At 42.1% G+C, this 11,816-nt stretch overlaps 1 protein-coding gene across 3 annotated transcripts in view; it reads left to right on the forward strand.

Annotated features, from left to right (window-relative positions):
- RAB3B (RAB3B, member RAS oncogene family) overlaps positions 1–10,451 on the forward strand; it is a 50,982-nt gene extending 40,531 nt beyond the window's left edge. For all 3 annotated transcript variants that reach the window (XM_038144556.1, XM_038144557.1, XM_038144558.1), the window contains 3 exons: positions 77–195; positions 5,286–5,410; positions 8,531–10,451. In XM_038144556.1, the coding sequence (XP_038000484.1) occupies positions 77–195; positions 5,286–5,410; positions 8,531–8,718 (432 nt within the window). In that variant the 3' untranslated portion in view covers positions 8,719–10,451. The remainder of the gene's footprint in view (positions 1–76; positions 196–5,285; positions 5,411–8,530) is intronic.
- Positions 10,452–11,816: the final 1,365 nt, after the last annotated feature.

An 11,816-nucleotide genomic window follows, 5' to 3' on the forward strand; every position in this document is an offset into this window, starting at 1 on the left:
TAGATACAGGACCTAATTACAGCTTTTACTTCTGAGAACTGAAGTCTTAAAGCCTAAATGTTCCTTTCTGTTGCAGGATACAGCTGGACAAGAAAGATACAGGACCATCACTACAGCCTACTACCGAGGGGCCATGGGCTTTGTCCTCATGTATGATATCACCAGTGAAGACTCCTTCAATGCTGTGCAGGACTGGTAGGAAATACTGAGATACTGTTGTTAATGTTGGGTTTGTTTGGGTTTTGGCCAGTTCTCTCCCCACAATTGTTTGTTGAGAACATGAGACATCCCACCCTCCATCACCATCACCTCCATGTTCTTTCCTCTTCAGCTAAATAACTTGATTTATAAAATTTCCTTAGAAAAAGTTTTACAGCTTCATTTTAAAGAAAAGATTGTAATTAAAATATTGTAGCATACTATAGTATTTGTTACTTTTAAAAGTTTCAATTTGGAAATTAACCCTTTAAGGTGTTTTGTTTGTTTGTTTGTTTGTTTGTTTGTTTTTGTTTATAAGATTTCTGGCTATGCTGCTAAAAATAGAGATTAACAGTGGTTGCTCAATTCACATCTCAGGAGTGTGGGGAAAGGCTGTGTTTGTCCCTGTGACTCCACTGAAATGTCTTGCAATCAATTCTGCTGGTTTCCTGGTGCTCATTACTGCAGATAACAGTGGTCACGGTGCACAGAAGGGCAGTGCAGTGGTTAATGTGATCTCCTGAGGCAGATTGATTTGCAGTGGTCTCAGTGACCCTCTGGAGCATGTGACATCCTGGCTGTGGCACTGGCTCCTAGCATCTGGCTCAGCCTGGCTTTCTGTTGAGCACCTATTCTGTATCCCCTAAGCCAGGCTGTAGCTCAAAAGCTGGTTTGTTGTTTCAAGTGATTTGTCTTTCCTCCAAAGCTGCCCAGTTTTTGTTCTCTCATGAAGATCAAATGCAAATGCCATCTCCACTTTCACCCCCCATCCCCAGTCCCACTGCAGCCCCATCCTGAGCAGCCCTTCAGCAGCTTGTGGTTGGGGAATACATTCTTTCCTTCTTAGAAACACAAACCCAAAGGTTTTGCCAAAACCAGTTTCATCCATCAAGTTTTGCTCACCAAGCTCAGATGAAGCTTTTTCTGCAAGTGTCTGCACAGAGATGTTTTCCATAGGAGTGCAGGCATGTGAGCTGGGGCTAACATCTTTCACTAAACTATAAATATTTCCAGCTTGTTTCCCTGGTGAAACAAGATCCATATGACCACATGGTTCATCTACCTGTCTGTCTGTTGGTTCTGCTCTAGTGAGTTTTACTTACCAGTCTTAAGTTAGCCAAAAATTACCAAATCTCCATCTCTTGAGCTGCTATTTTAAAGTTTGCACAGGTGAAGGTTAACATAAAGCTTTATACTGGAAATAGTCTGAGGTCTGTTCCATCAAAGGCACTGGTGTGAGAATAAGAATTGGGAAAGGTCAGCTCTGTCTGTTTGACTTCATGTCTTCCTGTGCCACAGGAGCTGCAGGAAAAGCTTTGCTAAGAGCACCTTGTCAGCCAAAGGACAGAGGTGAACCATCAGGGTGTTCTTCCTCTGTATGTCAGGAATCTTTCCAACCAGCTTTAAGGTTCTGATCCCAGATGAGGTAGTGGGATGGATAAAAAGGACCATTTCCTTCCTTCCTGAAGCTTATCCAGGGAGAGATGAAGACTGCAGCCAAGCCAGCATCTCTGGGCCAGCAGAGTCCTCTAGTGGCTATTGCAGCCAGGAGATGGTTCTCCCCCAGTCTGCAAAATTGCTTCCTAGACTTCCAAAGGCACAAGAAATGGAGTAAAAAGCTTTTGGCTGGTGCTGTTCTGTTGGTGTCTGCCATTTTCTACCATAATAGCAAGCAGGATTTTTTTCCCCCACCATTCTGCATGATACAGTTACGATTAAAAAAATCTTATTCCACTGGATATGATCTTCAGTCAGGAACTGTACTCTCCATAGAAAATTAAGGAGTCTACTACTTGAGCTCCTTTATCTCCATCTCTGGATCATTGGCATGTGACTCTTTTAGCAGCTTCCTGATTGGGCCTCACCTATCCACAGGGGAAATGAGAATATTCCTCCCAGTCTGCCAAATGATTTCTTCCCTGGGAGACCTTTTACTACCATCACTTTTCTTATGGGAGGATGTCTTGGAGAGGGTCCTGGTTTGCTTTGTGTCACTCAGACCTCTCCAAGTAAAGGCGTTTTCTCTCCTAAGTGAGAGGATCATGGCTCTGTATCAGTATTTAGACAAACTCTCCAAGCAGAATATGAATGCAAAGCAGAGTCTTTCCTTCATTCACACGAATCACCCCAGTTAATGATGATGATCTTAAAACCACTGAGAAACAGACACTATTTAAATGCATTTGGGAATACCTGGAACATGACTTGTTCTCTTCTTCACTGGAAAATGTACAACATTGTATGAGAAACCTTAAAATATTAAACCTGAGTGATTTTCCTTACTGCAGTGTGGCAAGAGTTCAGTCAGGTTATTTTAGAAGAAAAAAATATAAATAGGCAAACACAAAGATTAATTTTAATTGATATCTGAAAATAAGTTGTCTTTCCTGTAGGGTGAGTGAAAGGGTTAAATGAGCTTTCATAGCTTTCAGCTCAGTTTCTAGAATTTTTTCAGTAGTCTTGTTTGATAGTAGGTTGATAGTTTTATGTTGGATAAATCAGTTGTTTATGCCTTATTTGAAACTGCAATGGAACTAAAATATACTCAGTACTTGAAACTGTAAAGTAAATACAAAATATTATGGAAGCTGTGCTTTGGACAATCTAGACAATTTCATAGAAGGGAAATAAAAATTGGTAAAATGTAACTTAGATACAAGTGACATCTGGGTTCACAAATCATCAGCATTATTCATCTCTAACCCAAACTGAGTTGTTGATACCTTCATGTAACTGTGAACCTGAGATTATTTTTCTTGTAAGAACGAAACACAAAGTTTGTGCTTTATCGTTAATTTGGGGAATACAGCACAAACAAGGCACAGCATTTTATAGTGTCACAGAAATGTGTTTCTCCCAGCGTGTATATTAGGCTGCCCTGATGGTTGTTGAAAGAGCTCCATCACACAAGCCTTGTTATTATTCATTTATCTTTCCAAAAGCACCTGGAAATTTTCTGCCTTTCATTTTGTATGGACATCAGGGTTTCTTTTATTTTTTCTTCATAACTTTTTTGGTTGTTTTTTATTCCTAAGAAGAATAAAGACTGGTGTTCTGTAAGAGGTTTTCCACTAATATGTACAAAGCAAGGAGAAGGATGTAGTTCTCTGGGAGATCCTTCATGCTGTTCGCTTCTTTTTCATTTTCAAAGTAATTCTAGTTAAAAATAGTTAAGATTTGGCAGGGTGTCCCCATAAGATGCCAGGGGCTGAAATGAATCCAGAGGCTGAACTGTGAGTCAGAAGAAAAGCCTGCTTTTAGTTGTTTGAAGTTGAACTTGGGGAGACATTATTTCTCTCTATTGCTTATGGAGGGAGACTGGGGGGATTTCATCTTCCTGGGCTTTTGGCTGATTTCTGCAGTCACCCCCTTCTCTGATGAGCCTTGAGAAACCCCAGAGTCCCACAAAAACTCATCACATATCCATATGAGCTCTCACAGGACTTGTCTACATGGACACATCAAAATGTTGAGACTGGAGGAGCTAAAATTGGGATTGGAGTGAGTGCCTTTCTAGGAGGACCCTAGGGAGAGTAAGAAGTTTCATTGCACAGTCTTTGCTTATTTTTGCATGTTGCACTGGGCTTGGGTGAGGTTCCTGTTCTCCAGGGCACTCCAAGCAGGCAGTCTCTTCAAGGCAAGTTGCACAATGAAATGCCCCCTTTTTCCCAGGTAGCTGTGGAGTAACATAGCTGGCTGCTTTCCACGGAAAAAAGCAAGTAAGCAACTCAGACTAATTAAAAATTGTCATTAGTAGATCAGAGCTGGAGGCTGCTGCTAATTCAAAAGAGAAGGAATCAAGTGCTTTATTGTGAAGGGAGTTCAAGGAAACTTACACAGAAGTAAAATTTGAGTGGACTCCTGGCTCTCCCAGGAAGTGGCAGATTTGCCTGAAACTCTAGTGTCCTGCCTGGAGTGGTGGTGAGGCAAAGAGTGGGAAGGTGAATTAGGGAGTGGAGGAGGATGGAGGAGAGGAATGGATGGCTTCTAGCATACCCTTGGGGAGGAGGGAGCCTTCAAAGATAGAGCTGACTTGGTGAAGATAAAATAGGTTGTGTGGGTCCGAAAAGATGGATGAAAGTGAATGCTACTGAGCTAATAATGTTCTGCTGCTGGCTCTGGGACACCCAAGGATGGTGGGACAGGACTGGCCCCTCAGGATATACAAAAAAATATTCTGTTTTGTCACAGAAAAACTTTAAAAAGGCTAAATGTAAGGTCAGAGTCCTGGAATCCACAGTGAGCTCCACTCCAGTTTCAGCACATGAGCCACAGAAAGCTTTAGAGGCTCCAAGTTCACCTGAGTGTTCCTGCCCAAGCTCCCATGCACTGCACCCCTGTGCCACTGAAACTAGTGTTGGTCTGTCATTGCAGCTGCTCTTCCCAGCCTTAGGTGTCCTTTAGTCCTGCTGGGTTCAAGTATTAGCTCACAGAGCCTTGCTCTGATCTTGTGTCTTCCCAATTTGGTAAATTTCTCTTTCTCCTTTGCAGTTGTTTCTATGTGATTTTCAGTCTCCATGAAATTTTCCTGTTCAAGCAAAGACAACTTGATACTTCCATCTGTTCTTATGGTGTTCCTAAAACTCTACAGCAAAATGTGCTGCACAGAATGAGAGAATTATTGTTGTACAGTCTTATATATGAAGTTGTAAATCCAGCATGAAGTGTACATCTACTGTATGGCTTTCTTTATGGGACAATATCCTTAAGAGCTGTAATTGATTGTTGTTCCTTTGACAGATGAGACCCAAAGGAGAATAAGCTTTACAAAAAGCCTTTTTTGTCCCTAATCTTCAAAAATCACTTGATTCAGTTTTTTGCCTGGATCTTGTCATCTTTAAAACCCTTGCAAAGTCTTAACAAGAAACTTTATTGTCACACAAAGTTAAGGAGTGGTAAAACAGAGCAGTGCTGTGAATTACACAGGCTGCATCCTTGCTTTGTGTGTAAGCCTGCTCATTTGCCCTTGAACCAACACAGCCTGGGGATGTTGATGGTGTCATTAATGGTACTTTTTTCATATTTAATACAGGATTGTATTTTGGCGCAGCTGATGGAATGTAACAATCTCTTTTGACCTCCTGTAGGGCCACACAAATCAAGACTTACTCCTGGGACAATGCACAAGTGATCCTGGTTGGAAACAAATGTGACATGGAGGATGACAGGATTGTTCCTGTGGAGAAGGGGAAACATCTGGCAGATCAGCTGGGTACATGCAAAGCTTTTCTTTCCACCTTTCTTCCTCTGCTTCTTTATACTCTGTTCCTCTCAGTTTGTACAGCAGTAATACTTCAATAATGGTCTCACAACTAAGAAGTGCAATATATTCTAGGTTCACATTTCACTTGTTTTTGGCTCAGTAGGCCAAGAATACCTGGTAGAATTCTTGTAGTGTTGCTGTGTTTATAAAGGTGGTGTCTAGAGGTGGAAGGAAGATAAAGTTTATCTGGAGAGAAAAGCTTTTATTAGCTCAGCAGAATGAAAAGAGAAAAAGTTTTCATAAACTTAATTCTGTCTCCAGGTCTCTAAGTACCATGTCTCATTGCAAATCAATGCAAACATTGATTTTTGTTGAAGCATTTTTTTGAACTAAACAATGAAAAAGAAAGAAGTTTATACATCAGAACTGAAGAATTGAGTAAAACATATTTTAAAAATGTACTAGGCTTCTCTATCCAGGTAAGAAAATGACATTATGTTATTAATGTGGGATAGAAAAAGCAAAACAGTTCCATTGAGAGGAAGCTGGGATTGCAACAAAAACTTTATAATGAAGAGCCAAGTAAACTCATACTACTTCATAAGTTATTTATCACTTTTCATTATCTATTATAGCCTATTAGATATTTTTAATATGAAATCAGGGCTCTGTGTTAAAATTTAACTATACTGTTGTTTTCTGTTAAAGAATTCAAAGTAACAAGTAAATCCTGCTAAAATTTCATTCAGGTAACAGTGGAGACCCTTACAGTGGACATAAACGTTTAGTTTGTAAGAGTAGAGATTCTTACCAGACCCAAAAGAATCACCATCATCCTCAATTTATAAAATCCTGTGTTGTCTTCAATTGTTGAACAGTAATTGGAGGGTGCATAATCAACTGTTAAACTGGGGGTACTGGACTTCCAGGACACACTGCTTACATTGGTGTAGTTTAAAGTGTGGCCTTGAAAGTGTAAATTCTACATATGGCACACACAAAGGGGTCCCATTCATGGATGGAGCCCTGAGGCACTGCCATCCTAAACAAATAACAAGCAAATATCAAATTAGACCCATTGTTACTCTTGTAAGAGTAAATCTTACATGTTGCAAAGCAAACGAAGATATGGTTAGTTTGCAAAATCAGTTATGGGCTCTTTTTTACCCATCAGAATTTAATTTGTTTTTGAAAATATGAATGTGAATAAACTTAGTTCCTGGCTTGCAGACTCTCACAAAGGTTGTGGATGCATGTATGTCCACCTATCTCACAGGAATAATTACACTGCTAGTAATTGAAATTTTGTCCAGGCCAATGTAGCAGCAAATGGAGAGTTTTATTTGAACTCCCAACCCAATTTGGACTTCCAATGTTTTTTTCTCCTTCCAAAATTCATCTCCTTGTTTCAATACAAATTTGGCATCTAGATCTGAATCCTTTACGTGTGGGACACTTCAAAACACACACACAGGGTTACCATAGCAACTGATTCCATCAATAGGAAACTGTTTTGCAGAAGAATCCCCTGTGCTGCCCTGGCCTTGTCCAGCTTATCCCTGGTGCTTGTCCAGCTCACCCTGGAGAAACCACCCCAGTGCAGAGCAGCCCAACAGCCTTTAGGAAGTGCTAGCCCAGCTCTGCTCTTCTGTAACCTCCCAACATCCAAAACACTCTTTTTAAAAGAGCTGGAAAATAGATCTGATTTGATCAGATCAGTTTTTCCTTATAGTAACTATGCTAATGTGTACAGCATTATATGAAATTATTTTGTGAGTTACGTGGGAGGAATCTAATTGGCTATTGACTGCCTAAAGTGCTAATGTTCATCATAATGATTCACATAAAGGTTATCCCTCAGCATATTTATCTAAATTTGCATAGTGACATTAACATCATTGAAATAATTCCCTAATCAGATTACAAAATTGTTGTTAGCCTGAATGTGAACTGAACCAAAACAGATTGGTTTAGCAGAACCTAAGCCAATGTTGGACTAACAGATATCTAAGTGCAGTTCTCTGATATCCTGTGCTTTTTATATACATTTTTATTCATCGTCAAAACAGCAAGTGGAGCAGACAGAACCCTCATCTGATGCAGGGCAGCTCTCCCTGTTTGCTAACAGGGCAAACATCAGCATCACTTCACCCCTTGTCCCATGAATCTTAAAAAGGGTCCAAATGGGGTGGACACCTACTTATCCCACACATGGAGGTGACTCAGCCTGCCAGCAGTGGCACACTGATCAGTTAAGACCAATTTTCTCTTTGTTTGTGGCAGAATCAAAGGGAACTGATGCAATGCTGACTATCCCTAGAATGAAGCACGACAGGATGGAGATTATTGCAAAATAAACTCTGCGTGGGGCCTCAGCTCTTGCTGCCGACAATTTAATAACCTGACAGAAGAGAAGCAACAGCCTGGTTGGCCCTCGAGGTCCCTGGGGTGAGGGAGATAAGGAAATGCTTCACAGTTCAGGGCATTCCTGCTGCTGAGGCTGAGGCTGTCTGTCACAGGCTACTTCTCCCCTGGCCCCTGGTGGTAGTAGGAAGCAGCAGGAGGAGCTGGTGCCATCTCCTCCTTGGTGTAACTCCAGCCTTGCTGGTCTGGGTTTTTTTTTTAATCAGAAACGGTCAGTGTTTAAAGGGTCAAGGAGCATGTTGCTTTTGAGCACAGAAGTTGGTCAGCAGAAGAAAAGCAAGCCCCATTTTCTTTCTCCTGACCTCTGCTCTTGCCAGAGGGCAGCAGGGCTTGGTGGAGCCTGGCCCTTGGCAGGGCTGTGGGGAGCCCAGAGAGGTACCCCACACCTTGCTGGTCACCAGCTGCAGCCCAGGGGACCTGCAATGATGAAAGGGGCAGGATTGACTGCCTTACCCTGGGTTTACCCTTACCTGCAGATGTGCTTACCAGGGTAATGGGAAGGATCCGTGTATCCTTTTCACTCTTAAAGAAGCTTGATAGCTTTTAAAAGTATTTCTGCTCACTATTCTGACAGTGTGGGAATCAACTGACTTTCAGGATTATCTGATGTCTTGTTTTCTTCAGGTAAATCCTGGAAAAATGGTATTTTAAAACCCATCATGATCATTCATCTCTATTGATAATTTTATACCCTTTTTTTCCCAGGTTTTGACTATTTTGAGGCCAGTGCCAAAGAAAACATCAACGTGAGGCAGGTGTTTGAGCGTCTCGTGGATATAATCTGTGAGAAGATGTCAGAGAGCATAGAATCAGACAATTCCAGGGGCACTTCTGGAAGGAGCATGAGGCTCACAGACAACCCTCCCCCTTCACAGCAGAACTGCTCATGCTAGTGACCTTTCACACTGAGAAATGTCCTTGTCCCCTGATTAAATTTTATCTTTTCATTTGTGGTGGTGTGTTATCATGTAGTCCAGAGGCAGAAGTGTCTGTTGTAGGAACCTGGTATGTTTGTTTAATGTGCTGGAGTGTTAATATTATATATTTCCTCATCCAATAATTTAAGAATCTGAAAAAATATTGTAAGTGCACCTTGTGTGAATGTGAGTTACATTGAAGAATAATAATTGTGTAGTGATGCAAATGTTATTTCTACAGAGTATGTTGCATTTTTAAATTCTAAATTCCTCTATTGCAGAAAGAGTGTTTTTGTCAAGAACAGCAGGAAGCACAAAACCAATTACAGGGGATCAGGTCTAAGAGAAGAAAGTGGAAAATCTCTTATAAAGCAAGAATATGCTTTTTTAAAAAATAAAACAAACAAAAAAATCAATCCCCAGATATTTTGAGAATTGTTGCTGTCCTCCAGACATGGACCTCAATTTTTCTGTAGGATAGAGCAGAAAGCAGAGCATTTCTGTCTGACAGTGTGAGGTCCTCCAGAGTGTGAAGAGGAAGGGGGCTGGATTTTGTGTCAAGCCTCTAAACAGATGAAGAACTCGGGCAGGAATCAAAGCTGCCAGGCTGGGAGGAGGAGGAGGCCTTGCAGCCATCCCTGTACTTCCTTCCCTGTGCTTTGGCTGGTGTTGAGTGAAGGGGTAAGAGCCTTCCAGGGGCTGCCCTTGCCTCCAAACTTCTCCAGCACAGCTTGCAGAGTGCCGGGGGTGTTGCTGTGTTCAGCACATTCCTGTCCCCAGTCCTCTCTCCCCAGAATCTCTCTGTCCTGCAGCCTTTCCCCTGTATCCTGTCGTTTTACCTCTCCAGGTCTGGATCTCCTCTCATCAGCTGCTTGCAGGATGAAGGAAAAGGGGAGTTGCCTGCTGAATGCTTAGTTGGATGCAAAAACATATAAGATATGGAACAGCAGTGTCTCAGAGAGATAAAAATAGCAGAAACCAAATTGTGAGTGTTGGCAGGTATTTGTGCCAATATTATTAGATAATCTTTCTGCATTTTGTTGTTGATTTATTATTTTAATCTTGTTCTAGATGGGCGTGGGGGGGGCTAGATTTTCTGGGTTCAGATTCAACCACAAAGTACAATTTAAGAAAAGTAAGAGTGACTAATAAAACACAACTGCAAATGAGAAAGATTGGCAATGGCAAAGATTTCCTGTTATTCTGTCAGCTTTTTGTGGCAACATGCTTTGAAGGGAGGCAAAATTTTGAAACTGAGTGGATATAGAGAGAAGTTGGTTGTCTTAAGAGGGAAAATTCTGGAAAGTTTTTACCTTTGGTCTGTGATCTCCTCTGACTGAGGGGACTTCCTGATGTCAGGAACAGGAGTCCAGTGCCTGCCCACTGCCCTGTAATGTGTTGGATCATGACATCAGTAAGTGCTTTTGTAATTTCCTTCTCTCGTGTCTCAAAGTGTAATAGCTCTAAGAAGAAAAGCACAAATTTCTGGACAAAAATGCAACTTTTTTGGAGTGGTTTGAGCTCAGTTGTGCTAAAGGCTTGATCCCTCTTGTCTGTCGCTTTTGGGAATCTCTACTGTGACGTGTTTGGGGTGTGTGTGATCTTGTCCTGAGAGTTTGATTTGTGCAGTGCTGAGACTGTGCTTGTTGTATCTAAACCCCTGAAACTGCAAAATAAAGAGAAATGCACTCACTGGGTGTGGCCAGAGAGCTTGTGTCAGCTGCATTTCTTGTGTTAGGAGTTTACACGCGTGTGGAGAAATCTTTTTAATGCTTTAAAAATCCATCAAACTACATTGATCTTTCTTTGACAGGGTGATGGTCTTTGAACCCAGCAATCTGGAATCACTAGGTAGGTTTAGAACAGTGAGGAGAAGGCTTATTTGGCCAATAAACGCATAGTGTTGTGCTCTAATTGTAGAAGAAGCAGGTTTTAGGGCAACTTGTATAAGTAGCGATAAATTTTTTTTAAAAACCCACATCAGATTTTGAGCTATGCAGATATAACTTAGTATCTCAGTGCAAATAATGACTTGTCAGCTCAGCAGCTCCCTGATAAAAGAAAATTGATTCAGCAGAAATGGAATTTCAATTATTTTCTTTCAGTTACTCTTTTTTTTTTTTTTTTTCCCCTTAGCAAAAAAGACCTTTCCCTTTCCTACCCGATATATAATTGTGTTTTGTTTTTCTGGTCAAGTCAGACTGGTTTCTTTAAAGAATACAAGTGTATTCCAGGCCCTTCAAACTATGATGGGCAGAATTGTTTTTCACAGGACAAACCAGCAAGTAGCTACATGGCAGTCTGAAGAAGAGAGTTGGGAATTCTACCCTGCCCGATATTCACACATGGAGAAGCCTAATACTTTTTGCAGAAACCCTGCAGAATTTGTTTCAAAGAACGAATCAAACCATCACAGGCAACTGATACACAAAATGTGTGTTAATTCAGAGATGTATCTCATCAGCTTCTGTTTGCTGTGAAGGAATACAGGGAAAGCCTTTTGCCTCAAATGGCCTGCGGCTGGTTTCAGTACCAGCAGAGTCAGGAGTAATTGTTACTGGTGTTAACTTGTAAGGGGAATGGCAGAATGCGAGACACTGATTTGTCAGGGCATGGGAAATAAACCCGCTTGCACTGAAGGCAGATGCGAAATTTGTGATGTGGGCTTGCAGAGAGGCTTGTGACTGGCAGGATAGCTGTGTTAATAAAGCAGCCTGGCTACACGGTAAAGAAGGGGCACTAGGGTGTGAAAATGAAGAGGCGACGGCTCCTCACCAGCGACTCTCTACTAAACAGCACCGAGCGTGCTGCGCTCAGCAAAAGCCAAGGGGAAACGCTGGGACTGGAGACGGTCTCGGCTTCCACCTGGTGGAGAACTGGAGCGCTGGAGTGCCAGGTGGGCACCCGGCCGAACTGCCCGGGCTGAACTGTCGCCCCTGTACCTCAGGCTCGGCCTCGTGGCTTTCAGCCCCTCCTCTGCGGCCAGGGCCGCCGGGAGCCGGGGACTGCGGGGAGCGGAGCGGGGCAGAAGGGCCGCGATAGCCGCAGGATCCGGGCGGCGCCGTCGGGAAGCG

The sequence above is a fragment of the Motacilla alba genome, chromosome 8 (assembly GCF_015832195.1).
Source record: "Motacilla alba alba isolate MOTALB_02 chromosome 8, Motacilla_alba_V1.0_pri, whole genome shotgun sequence".
NCBI classification, from domain to species: domain Eukaryota; kingdom Metazoa; phylum Chordata; class Aves; order Passeriformes; family Motacillidae; genus Motacilla; species Motacilla alba.